We start from the raw sequence: 12,535 nt of genomic DNA, 5'->3' as shown, positions 1-12,535 counted from the left end.
GGCTCTCATAAAAATAGAACAGAATGATAAACCACTATCACTTCTGATTATTATCACTTGGTAACTGTTTAAATTTAAGGGAAAAAGCTTTCATAATTGCAATATATGGATTTACCTATGAGTTTCAACCCCATCCAGTTATTAATAAAGATCCAGTTTATTATACATGCATGCTATATACTTAATAGCAGTTTGAACAAATGCTTGGCATTTGTTTACAGACTGTTAAAAACAAATTTTTAGTCATAGCAAGTTCAGCATGTTTTTCACACTTAACTATTTATTATAATCCCCTGGGCTTTTTCAAATTGAAATGCCTACATGCAATCATGTCTTCTCCCTGCCAGTCACCTGAGCAAACTTTAATCAAGCCAAGGCAACTGAAGGAACACTAGTGAGTGACAAAGTTGTCGGTCACACATGGGAGCCCACTTTCTCGGCTTCTCTTACGGCTTCTTCATAACAGAGAAGAAACACAGAGTGCAGGTGAAAGGCTCTTTCTCGTGTGATTCCAAGGAGTATAGATGGGCATTGTTGTCCGACTAACGTTGACACCGAGACGTTTGCTTCTCTTGTTCTCTGCTCATCACGTCGCTAAGTTATCTCTGACGTTTGTACCACCTTCACGTGCTTCCCTCGGTGTCTTTGAGGTCGTTCTTTGCTAATAGAGAGATGCTAACAGTTATACAAGGACTACTGCTAATATCTCCTAGGTGATCTACCCATATTGACACGCAAAATTACATTCAGTTTTAGATTGCATGAGGCTTTACTTCAAGTTATATATATGTTTTTAAGATACTGTCACTTTTAAATTGTGTGGGATTTCTGGAAAACAAAAACTACACATATTCAAGCAAATAACCTAAGTGTTCTAGACAACATTAGTGAAATAAATATTCAAGGGTATGTTAAAACTAACCTGGCTCTCATGTAATTAACTCTTCCCTTTGAAGGTTTTTTTTATATTTATTTATTTATGATGTATACAATATTCTGTCTGTGTGTATGCAGGCCAGGAGAGGGCACCAGACCTCATTACAGATGGTTGTGAGCCACCATGTGGTTGCTGGGAATTGAACTCAGGACCTTTGGAAGAGCAGGCAATGCTCTTAACCGCTGAGCCATCTCTCCAGCCCCCCCTTTGAAGGGTTTTTGTGTGTCGCTTGCTCAGTTGAGAATTCATTCTAGGTTGGTGAGGCTTCTTCACATCTTCAAAAATAGGTTACAAATTGTATGTTCCACAATCAGATGGTCAAATATAATCTTAAATTTTCTGGACACTCTATCACTATTCCTTGAAATACTCACAGAGCACCTGCCACTTCATAGCCAGTAGTGCTCAGTTACTAGCTTGCTAGTCCCTTATTATAAAAACGCAGGGGTCATATAAGAAATTCCACACCACACCTGTGTTCACAGCAGCGTAAAAGCTTCATTTTAACTAAAGACGAGCAAAGGACAGTGACATTATGCTTTTAAGTGGTTTCTTTGAACCATCATAAAAACTCCATGAATAGGCATGAATGTCATTTCACAAAGTAAGATAACGCTCAAAGAGTTGAAGTTTAATATTAGGCAACATAATAGGATCTTTCAATCGAAGATGGAGATTATCTGGGTCCTTCAATGATAAGGGCTGTCGTTCATACAAATGTATTACAGTAATGAACATCTGGTGGGTAAAGGGACTGGATAGCTCAACCTGTAATCCACTTTCATTCCATTTGTTTGTAATAACCTCTGCCCTTTTCAGTGATTCTTACAATTTAAATACTATAGCAAAGGCACATTCTATGAAATTATAAGAGCTAATCTGAGAACCTACAATGTACTTACAGATGATAGTTTTATCTGGTTATTAAGAGTTATGTCTGTACATTACTTAAAACTTAAACTACAAAGTGTATGAAAAACAAAATTTGCCCTACAATTTGTAGAATATAACTAGGCTTGCTGTGTCTCTTTAACTCAAGACAGTATACATTTATCCAATATTTATATTTTGTTCAAGAAGTATATATCTTATCATTATGTGTGTTAATGTACATATTGTGTACCTTTTCCATGTTTAAATCGTACAGCTCTGTCATCATTTTGTAATGTGATTGATTATATTACATTCTGTAATTTCTGTTGTTTATTGCAACTTGTTTGATCAATTCTTTATTTTCTATATAACACTTTTTCACATTCATATATGGACAGATTTACAATGAGTTTGCATGTATACTTTGGCAGAACAGACACATATGGAAAAGGTGATTTCACAGTAAATCTACTGTCTTCGTGGACCTTGTGTAAAGTCCCATCAGCTTGTAATGCAGTATTTTCCTTGACTAACACAAATATATGCTCCTACTGGTACTCAAAAGAATTATTTTTCCTTTCTTATTGTTATCATCCAATATATATACTTATTGTCCATCTAATATTCTGTACATGTCTCCCATGGATGGTAGAAGTATCCTGATGGTGCTCTTCTTGGTTCAGTAAACACCTGACCTATTCTGCATTTCTCTGTGATTTGATAAGGTCAGAAGTTGGCTGTAGTCTTTGCAGAGTTGTAAGGGAAGGCTCTAGCACCTTCCTGTCACAATCAGTCCCCCCGTTACTCATTTTCTAGAGGCTAACAATTAGATACTAACAGAAGCATTATGAAATTTTATTGCACTTGGCAGTTTTCAAAACTATATCTGATTAGTGTTTTATTCTCTAGCCTTACTAGGGTTAATTGGCAAAAAATATATGTTATATATATATATATATATATATATATATATATGCATTATGTCTTGACATGCATGTTCATGGTATTTTGATATGCTCAGAAGTTATTATCACAGATGTCATCTCATAGAATGAGCTTCCTTCAGTCACTTTGCCTACATAACTGTTGTCTCCCTCAGTAAACATTTTATATCTCCAAACTTTTGATTCCTGAGTTTTGTGTCATATCTGAGGTTTTCCTCAAGCAAATATACCATGTATATAAACTGGGAAGTTATGAAATTGTGTCACTCAGTGATGCTGAGATTTCCCCTAAAGTTCAACTTTATGTATTTATGCCATGCTGCCATAACCGGTCCAGCCTTTTCCCCTTTTCTTAGTGCTGAGAATTAAGCCGAGAGCTTTGACAGCCTTCAGTCCAACTTTTAAAGTCTGTTATGTAATTGTGTTTCAATTAAAATTAATATGTACATGTTTTGAAGACTACATGTTTAAAGACTAGTTGTATAGATGCTGGTGTATAACTTTAGAAGAAAGTCATCTCATTTTGTTTATATATGGTAGATGGGCAATATATATGTGGTGATTTTTTATTTTACTTTATTTTTTAAATTTCATTTTACATTCCATTCACAGTTCTCTCCCTTACTCTATCTTTCCCCCGCACCTCTACCCCTGTCCATCCCCCATCCACTCCTCCTAACGGGTAAGGACTTTTATAAAGTCAACAAAGTCTGGCACATTAAGTTGAGGCAGGACCAAGCCCCTCCTCGCTGCATTAAGGCTGAGCCTGGCATCCCACCATAGGTAATGGGCACCAATAAGCTAGCTCATGCACTAGGGATGAATCCTGGTCCTATTGCCGGATACCTCACATAGAGTCCAAACTTCACTACTATTTCCTATATAAGAAGGGCTGAGTTCGGTCCCATGGGGGCTCCACCACTGTCAGTCTAGTGTTCATAAGTTTCTACGAGCTTCATGTATAGATTTCTCCATCGTGATCTTCAAGACCGTGAATAAGTTTGTAAGCCAACACATTTGTCACTATGCAAATGAGCTATGATACAACAAAAAAATTAAAATCATTTTAAAAGTCATATTCACAATATTTGTCTTAAAACCAAATACAGTTTAATTGTGCTTATTCAGAGACACGAAATATTAATATGAACTCTGTTTTACCATAAAAATTTAAACAAATCGAGATTTGTTGGTAAGACGTTTATTAGCAGATTCTGTGTCTGTCATATTAAGGCAGAAGGGTTTTGAGTTTGTCTTCCTAAACTCTCAGCCTGTTGAAGTCTTGATCGTGCACTTTTCTCTTGACAGGCTTTCACAGGCAAAGACCTGGAGGAGCAGCTTCGGGCAGTGTCCAGTGTAGATGAGCTTATGTCGGTCCTGTACCCAGACTACTGGAAAATGTACAAGTGCCAGCTGAGGAAAGGCGGCTGGCAGCAGCCTACCCTCAACACAAGGACAGGGGACACTGTCAAATTTGCTGCTGCACATTATAACACAGAGATCCTGAAAAGTAAGTACGGGCAGCAAAGTGCAAGAAGACTCATGTGTTCATCAGTGATGATAATGGTGAGGGCCTTTGCTTCCAGCTCAATATACTTTAAGTTTCCCCTGCTTAAAAAAAAAAAAAAAAGAAAGAAAGAAAATTAAAAAAAGTGGAATTACTTTGAATAAAACACTTTGGCAATCCTTTTTACGTAGTTAGATGATTTCTTGAAATTCACAGCTAAAAGACATATATATATCAAGAAATATTTATTTTGGGAATTGAGACAATATTTCACTGCAAACATTTGAAAATACTTAAATTTTCTATACTGTTTTACTTTGTTTTAGTAACTTAGGTTAGTTTAAATGCTTGTGTTTCAAGAAAACTTGTATATTAGGAAAAAGCAGTGCATGCATTTCCTTATTTTTTTGGATATGCTTAATTTAACTTTTGTGCTAGAACATTAGAATGTTTATCCATTGTGCATAAGGTACATAACACTCTGGGAACTATTTTCACAGACAGGCAGGCAGATAGACAGACGCACGCACACACACACAAACACTTAAAAACAGTGAAAGGAAAGTAATTGCTAATCCACATCACCTTCCGAACGCTACATGCTCTCTTATCACCTCAGAAATAACTGACTCAGAGTTTCCCTTTATGAAGTAGATGAATATCTACCATAATATCTCACAAAATTATGATGTTGTATAAAATGACATAATAGGAGTTGGCAGACCAATTAAGAAAAAGCTTTCTTTAGTTTTAAATATTACTCTGTTTTAACGTTTGATATTGGGGTCAGGGAGATAACTCAGGGGGTAAGAAAGTTGGCTTTACAAGCATGAAGACCTGAATTTGAATGCCTAGTACTTAAGTAAAAGTATGCATAGTTAGGAGTGCCTAAAACCTCAGCATTGCAGAGAACAGACAATGGGAAGTCCTGTGAACTAAGAGGCCAGCCAGCCTAGCATAAACAAGAGTTTCTGGTTCACTGAGGAAACCTATCTCAAGACACTAAGGGAGAGAACGGAAGAGGTCCCAACAACTTCCTCTAGCCTGTGCATGGCATGCCTCCCACCAAACACATACAATTTGATACTGTAAAGTACGTTTAAAGCAAAACCAAACAAATTAATGGGAATCAGAGTGGGATAACCCATAATTTATTATCCTTGAAAAATGTTTAGAGAAAATACGGAAGAAACAAACTGCAACACTCAGGAACGGCATCATTTTTAATATACTACAGAGTCAATAATGTCACAGGTCAGCCAACATCTTATGGGAAGCAGAGGTCCAAAAGAAAGCATGAAGGGGATAAGAACTTTGATTTTCCTGCGAAGAGTCAGTTTAGGTTACAAGTCGTAATAGGTAGAAAATAACCTTGCCTTGCACATTGCTACTGTCATGACATTGTTCGTAATTGCTGGAAAGCTTGTCTGAAAATGAGCTTTGAATTGACACCAAAACCATAGTTTTCTTTTCATTCCCGTCTCAGTTTAAGGAGAAAAACAGAAACACGTTGTTTACATTTGCTTCATGACCACAGAAGTTGTACATGCCAGGTAAAGAGCGTGGCGTAGTTTCTGCACAACTTGTAAGCCTCCATATATTAAATTTCCATTTTTTTAAGCAAGGAGAACCAAACATATGTGTTATGATAGTGGTGTAATTTTTTTTTAAATCCTTAGTTTAAATCTATTTTTGTTACCTCCCTGAAAAAAATCCTTTTAAAAGGAAACTTCCCCAGCTATTCTGCTAAATCTTGTCTTAGGTTCCGATTCCTACACAAAAATATTAAAAACTGAAGTCAAATATGAGTAAGTTCCCAATGCTATAGGCTTTGTTTCTCCCTTGGTGGCTTCTGTGTAACTTATGGACTTCCCTATGACTCGACAGGTATTGATAATGAGTGGAGAAAAACTCAATGCATGCCACGTGAGGTGTGTATAGATGTGGGGAAGGAGTTTGGAGCAGCCACAAACACCTTCTTTAAACCTCCATGTGTGTCCGTCTACAGATGTGGGGGCTGCTGCAACAGCGAGGGGCTGCAATGCATGAACACCAGCACAGGTTACCTCAGCAAGACGGTAGGTATTTCACCCCTCAGTTCTCCTTTAGAGCCCTCTAAGTAATCAGGGGAATAGGAGCATATACCTCTGATCCCATTACAGTGACTTACTTCCTGTAGAATGGTTCTTACGTTTTATTTGGAAAAAAATGAAGTAAATGTATTGATCAGCTTGTGGTTTTGGTGCTACAGTTTCACAAGGGAAGAAATTCATGCATTATAAACTCTGCTCATATAGTAAAGTCTTGTCAAGAAAACAATATGCATGACAGTCCAATCATATGTATATATGCTGCATATAGGACATGTATGTCTACCTGCATTGTGTATACACTTATTTATACCCGCGTTTGTGGTGAACTTAATAATACCCATCATCAGACACCAGAAGGATAACTCAGATGTTACACTTAATTTGGAAGTACAATTTCTGAGTTTAGTCTCCAGTACCAGTGATAGGGGTTTATAATGCCTGTGCTAAGGAGGGAGAAATAGGCTCAATAGCCAGTCAGGCTATCCAGTAAGTCCCAAGTCTCTGTGAGAGACACTGTCTCTAGTAACACAGTAGGTGGCTTCAGAGGTATTATACCTGAGGTTGACCTCTGGCTATCATATGTACACACACTTGCACACACACATATACACACACAATCTGGAGAGAGAGAGAGAGAGAGAGAGAGAGAGAGAGAGAGAGAGAGAGAGAGAGAGAGAGAATATAACCATTTTTTTTTTTTTTTCATTTATTTTTATATTTTTTACAGCCTCTGGCTTTAGAAATGTAGCAAAAATATGCTCTCAAAATACAAAGTTAAATAATCACTTTCAGTGGTACAATCAAAATTTTAAACTGGGATTTGATTTGCTTGATGTAAAATTGTATCAAATCGATGGTTTAATTGAATGCACACTTTAGCTGATCAATAGTATCAGCTATTTTAGGATAATCTCATTGATGGTAGGAAGTAAAGACTACTCCCTCAATTATTACTGGTCTTTCCAATTAAAAACCAATCTTTAAGTCTAACTAAAAGTTATATGTGAAATCACTAGAACAGAGGGGACTAGGTGATCCTTAAGAATTGAAGAGAGTCTAGAACATTGGTCATACAAAATGGTCAGAAGATATTATAGTAGGAGATTCTAAAGCGTAAATTACAGGGTAGTCATGAATATGATAATCTAATTCTAAAACCAGTGGGGCTCAATGAATGACCTTGAAGTTGGAGAATGACATCATTAGACATGTGCTTTTTATAAAAACATGCTGGGTAACCATGATAACGGGATAGATGCGGAAAGAGAGGAAACTAAAGTATGGACAACAGAAAGGATACCATCGCACTAACTGGGAAGAGCAGCGAAGGCATCTTGATGCACAATGACAGTGGAATCATGGCAATTTAAGATAGTTGGGAGTCAGTTAACATTTGTCTAAAGACCCCTCTTATCCAGCTGCACACTCGTGGTCTCTTATCTACTGTGTTTGCTTTTCACAGTGATTCGTTCCAAATCTCTCCTGATTTCCATAATCCATACTTAAAGCTGTGACTCAGCGTCCTCCTAGAAAGTCAGTCAGTATGCCTGTGACTGCCTGAGAAGCAACTAAGTCCATCCCATTCTCCCCCATTTCCCTCTGTTTTTTATGTCACACTGTCATCGGTTTGGGTCAAGCCAAGTATTCTTTTAACGAAAAGTTTAATCAACAGTTCCCCTAATAAACTTAACTTCCAAGTATCTCCGGAACCCCGATTATGTCTTCACTCTGATGTAGCCCACATTTATCTCTCACTAGGACCATAAAACATGGGTCTAATAGCTGCTGTCCCACATCCATGCTTAGTTCCTTCCAACATACTTGCAACATTATGTAGTGACATAAACTCTTCTCAGTAGCCCTGTATTGTTGAGTCCGGGCCAGCATCTTTCCAGTATACTGATTGGCTCGTGTTTGTCTATTGGAATACCCAGAAAAGCATGTCTTCTCACCTACAAAGACTGCACGTTGACTGCTTTTTATCGTTCCCTTCATTAAGACGTGATTTGCCAGGCCCACCGTAATCCCTCACTCTCGGCTCCCGTCTCTCTTTGCTTCTGCCCTCAAAGAGCTGCTCTTCACTGCTACTCGTATTCCTCTGACCCAGGTCACGTGGCTGCTCACCTGACAGTCATTTCAGTGTTGTGCACCATGTCAGAAACGTCTCCATACATGTTCTTCCCCAAGTCTCCATTTATCCCGCGAGGCTCTGCTCGCCCTTAGAGTCACTCACAGAAGCTGTTTGCACATTTCCCTGACGTGGCGCTGTGTTATTCCATAGCTTCTTTCGTTACCTGCCATTTGCCATCATCACATCCTCTGTCGTTTTTGCCGTGTGTTTACTTCTTGTTTTTTATTCTTTTCCCTTAATCCCAAGAAAAACAAAACCTGTGTGTTTATTGACCTAGAGAATACAGTGCAGTCTTTGACACGTGCTAAACACTTGGCTGAGTAGAATGAGAGAAAAGATGTTACTTCCAGGTCGGAGGTCGAGGTTGCGGTGTGCTGGTTTCAGGAATTTGAAAGCACTAAAAGGTGCAGATAATTAGAATCATGTTGCACCTAGAATTCTATCTAGTGAAGCGACTGGGTCTGTTGCTTTTGATTTGTGAGAAAGCACCATGCTGCTAATTTTTATTTGAAGTGAAGCCTAATGTGCTTTTTAATAACAAATTTATTTTTCAGAAGAGAAAAATACCAACATAAAATCAGCATCCATTATTTGTCTCAGCCATGACTTCTTATTTTGTAAACTCATGCTTTCCTTAAACTAAAGCAATGAATTTGACCTAAATTCACATAAATGAGTAGCATCCCATTGTGTTTTATAGTAGAGTAAGTTGCAATATATACATCCTGTCCAAGTCAGATTTCGTATCTGGCCAGGATAATTAGTATCCGAGATTGGAGAGATAACTCAGAGGTTAAGAGTGTTGATCTTATACAGGACCAGAGTTCAATTCCCAGCATCAAGATCTGGTGGTTCACAAAGACCTATAACTTCAGTTTCAGGGGATCCAACTTCTCTAATATACATGCCTCCCTAGACACACACACACACACACACACACACACACACAATTAAAACTAACCTTGTAAAATAAAAGTATTTATAATGTCATTTAAAGTAGTACAAGCATTCTGAATGAGAACTGCACAGGTTTATGGAAGTGCATTCAATGAGCCTTCCCAAGTAGCTAGAGCATAAAACTCCTAAGGGCAGGGATGGAATGCTCAGATGTATTTTGCTTTTTAATACTGTTTGCTAAATCTTCTACTTAAAAGTTTTCTCCTAAAAAAAATCTTACTAATTTACACATGAGCATGTGTAAAGATTTCTCTTCAATGAAAAGAAATAGGCTTTTACTGCCAAATTTCTTTAACATAAAAGAAAAAAAACACAAATAAACAAAAATACCCAAGTTTTTGTTTTGTTAAAGTTTCAGACACATATTTGAGCAGTCCAAGTCACCTGTGTGAGTCATATAGATTTTAAGACCACCGGGGCTTCCGGTGTTGTGCTCTGATTGTTGATTTTTTTTTTTTATAATGGAGAAATAGAAATGTTTGTATAGGTCTCTGTGAAGGGCAGGTTATCAGAATGCACGAGGAAGCCCGTTTCTAGTTGTAAAGTAAAACCACATGGGCTGAGCATTCCAAACCAAAGTAATCAATACCACCTGCTTCAGAGGCTTCCCCGTTAAACACCTAGGAACATACAGATTGGATGCCATCTTAAACTCCTGCAGAAACATTCTCTAAGTGTATTTTCTTCTGAGAAGTTGTATATTTAGGCGATAAAACCAAAAGCTAAAGCGATTTGTGCCAGGAGTAAAAGTTATTTGGAGATGAAAGTAGAGACAGAAGGAAGGTGGGTGCTTTGAAGCCACATGCTTGTTGTGAGAAGCTCCTGAATGTTAGCTGGGCAGTGGTGGTGCATACCTTTAATCCCAGGAATCGGGAGGCAAAGACAGGCAGATTTTTGTGAGCTCAAGGCCAGCCTGGTCTACAAGAGCTAGTTCCAGGACAGATTCCAAAGCTACAGAGTAAACCCTGTTTTGAAAAAAAAAAAAACAACAACAACAACAACAACAACAAAAAAAAACAATTCCTTAATGTTCCCATTTGCCCAAAATGTCATCTCACTGACTTTGATGCTCAAGAAACTGGACCCTTTTTGTATATGTGATAGTATTAGGCCAGAGCTACCTGCCTGACCAACAGGAGCTAATTTTGAGCATTATTTAAAATACTGTATTTTCATCTCAAAAATTCTCAATTTATGTTTAGAATTTTTATAACATATCACGCCTTTAATCCCAGTACTCAGGAGGCAGAGGCAGGCAGATCTCTGTGGGTTCGAGGCCAGCCTGGTCTACTAAAGTTAGTTGCAGGACAACTAGGACTGCTACACGGAGAAACCCTGTCTCGAAAAACCAAATTATAAAAAGAAAAAAAAAGAAATCATATAAGCATAGGTGATGACAAAATTATTGCTTTATAGTTTATATTTAAAGAAAAGGTATCATAATTTCTTTATAGCATTATATTTCTGCCTTGGTATAAAATTGAACTTTATAATAAAAATGGGCACTATTGTTTTGTACTGTAGTTAGAAACATTTCTTCCAGAATGCTGCAGTAGTGTGAAAGATTAATTTATTCAACTCATGTATATTTGTGAATTTGATAACTAGAATATTGTTTGTCTTGTACCTTTAACATGTTAGTATTTGGCAAGTACAGTTGTTAGAAAACAGGTTTTATCTTGATGGGGAGGAAGGGCTCTCAGCCAGAAAGAGTTATCAGGAAGTTTTGCAATAATCCTATTTTCCTGCAGAAAGTAATAAAGACATCTGTGAAAAAGATGCTACTTTGGTCAAATAATGATCTTGCTTTGTTAAAATTTTATCACATACTCTGAAAACTCCTAATTGGGGGTTTATATGTCACCCAGTGTGTGCATCTCATGCATGAAAGTATGTTGAGAAACTCTGCCTTCTCTCTGCTTTTCCTTCCAGAAACGTCTGTGTTCCGCAGTCTCTGAATGGCTGTGTGTGCCGCTGAAACACTAAGCTTAACCACTAAGCTCAGCTTTGAACTTTCATCTCTTCCCATTTTTAGGAATTAAATGTTTTGTAATTTTAAGTCAGATTTTACTATTGCTATTACAGCCTCCAGCCACACTGTCTGTTATTTTTATGTTGAGTGTGTGAAAAGTTAGAATAGTTAGAGGAAAAGCGAATTATATTTTAGATATGAAGATGGTTGAAAAGTCTTAATTTGTGATTATATTTCTGTCCAAAAATATTCCTGTTGAGTTTAGTAATGTACTGTAGCCCAGTTTATTCACAGCAAAGACGTTCCTCAGTTTTTCTTGGCCAGCTTGTAATGTATGAAGATGGGAAGTGCAGACTGCAGCAGTTGCTGTGCCGGGTAAACACTATTGTTCCAAAGTGTGCTTTACTTGAAGTCCATTCTTGTTGGTAAGAGTTGGCCATTACAGATTCTCATTAAAGAATGCCAGTAGATAACAACAGGGAACCTAACGTCAGAAATATTTCCCATTTCTCTTTACTTAGCACGTATTGGCAGAATATAAAATCAGAAGTTTTTTCCATTTTCAGACATTAAGGAAAACCTTCTTAATATGTATGCCTTTTAAACTCTATCCCAAAGCCAAAGCAAACATGTAAACGTATATAAAAATATTTTCATAAAATTATTTTTATCACTTAAATATTAAATCAAATATAAATTAATATTATGTTTTGTTCTGGAAGTGCTTTCTTTGTAGCATAAAACTGTTTTATTTATTTATATTATACTGTAATTCATTACATTTTTAAGTAGATTGTTCTGTCTTTTAGTACCTACTAAATAGACACACTAGACAGGGACTATTATTTAATTCTGCACACTGTGCCTGAATTTTTTACTTTGGACTTAAGTGAATAAAAAATGCTACTAGGTACAGATTAAAATGCAAATTAATGTAACACCAGTGTGAGACTACCGTTAAAGCATGATAGAATCTGCTTACTGTTTCAAACATCAATATTTTTATATAGGTCATGACTCTACTGACAGATGATTGTAGTTAACGGTTCAGATTTCACATGGACAGAGAAACTTCACATGGAGTTTACACTGCAGTTTCTTGTTTACTAAGAGCATTTGTC

The 12,535-nt window shown here is 37.1% G+C and overlaps 1 protein-coding gene across 1 annotated transcript in view; it reads left to right on the top strand.

Moving 5' to 3' along the window:
• Vegfc (vascular endothelial growth factor C) overlaps positions 1-12,535 on the top strand; it is a 98,903-nt gene that overhangs the window by 66,746 nt on the left and 19,622 nt on the right. Inside the window, exons 2-3 of the mRNA XM_050147306.1 lie at positions 4,063-4,264; positions 6,149-6,339. Of these exons, the coding sequence (XP_050003263.1) occupies positions 4,063-4,264; positions 6,149-6,339 (393 nt within the window). The remainder of the gene's footprint in view (positions 1-4,062; positions 4,265-6,148; positions 6,340-12,535) is intronic.

Source organism: Alexandromys fortis, unplaced genomic scaffold, assembly GCF_014885135.2.
Source record: "Alexandromys fortis isolate MF-2015 unplaced genomic scaffold, M_Fortis_MF-2015_v1.1 scaffold_32, whole genome shotgun sequence".
Lineage (NCBI taxonomy): Eukaryota > Metazoa > Chordata > Mammalia > Rodentia > Cricetidae > Alexandromys > Alexandromys fortis.
This window is presented reverse-complemented; position numbering and strand designations above follow the sequence as displayed.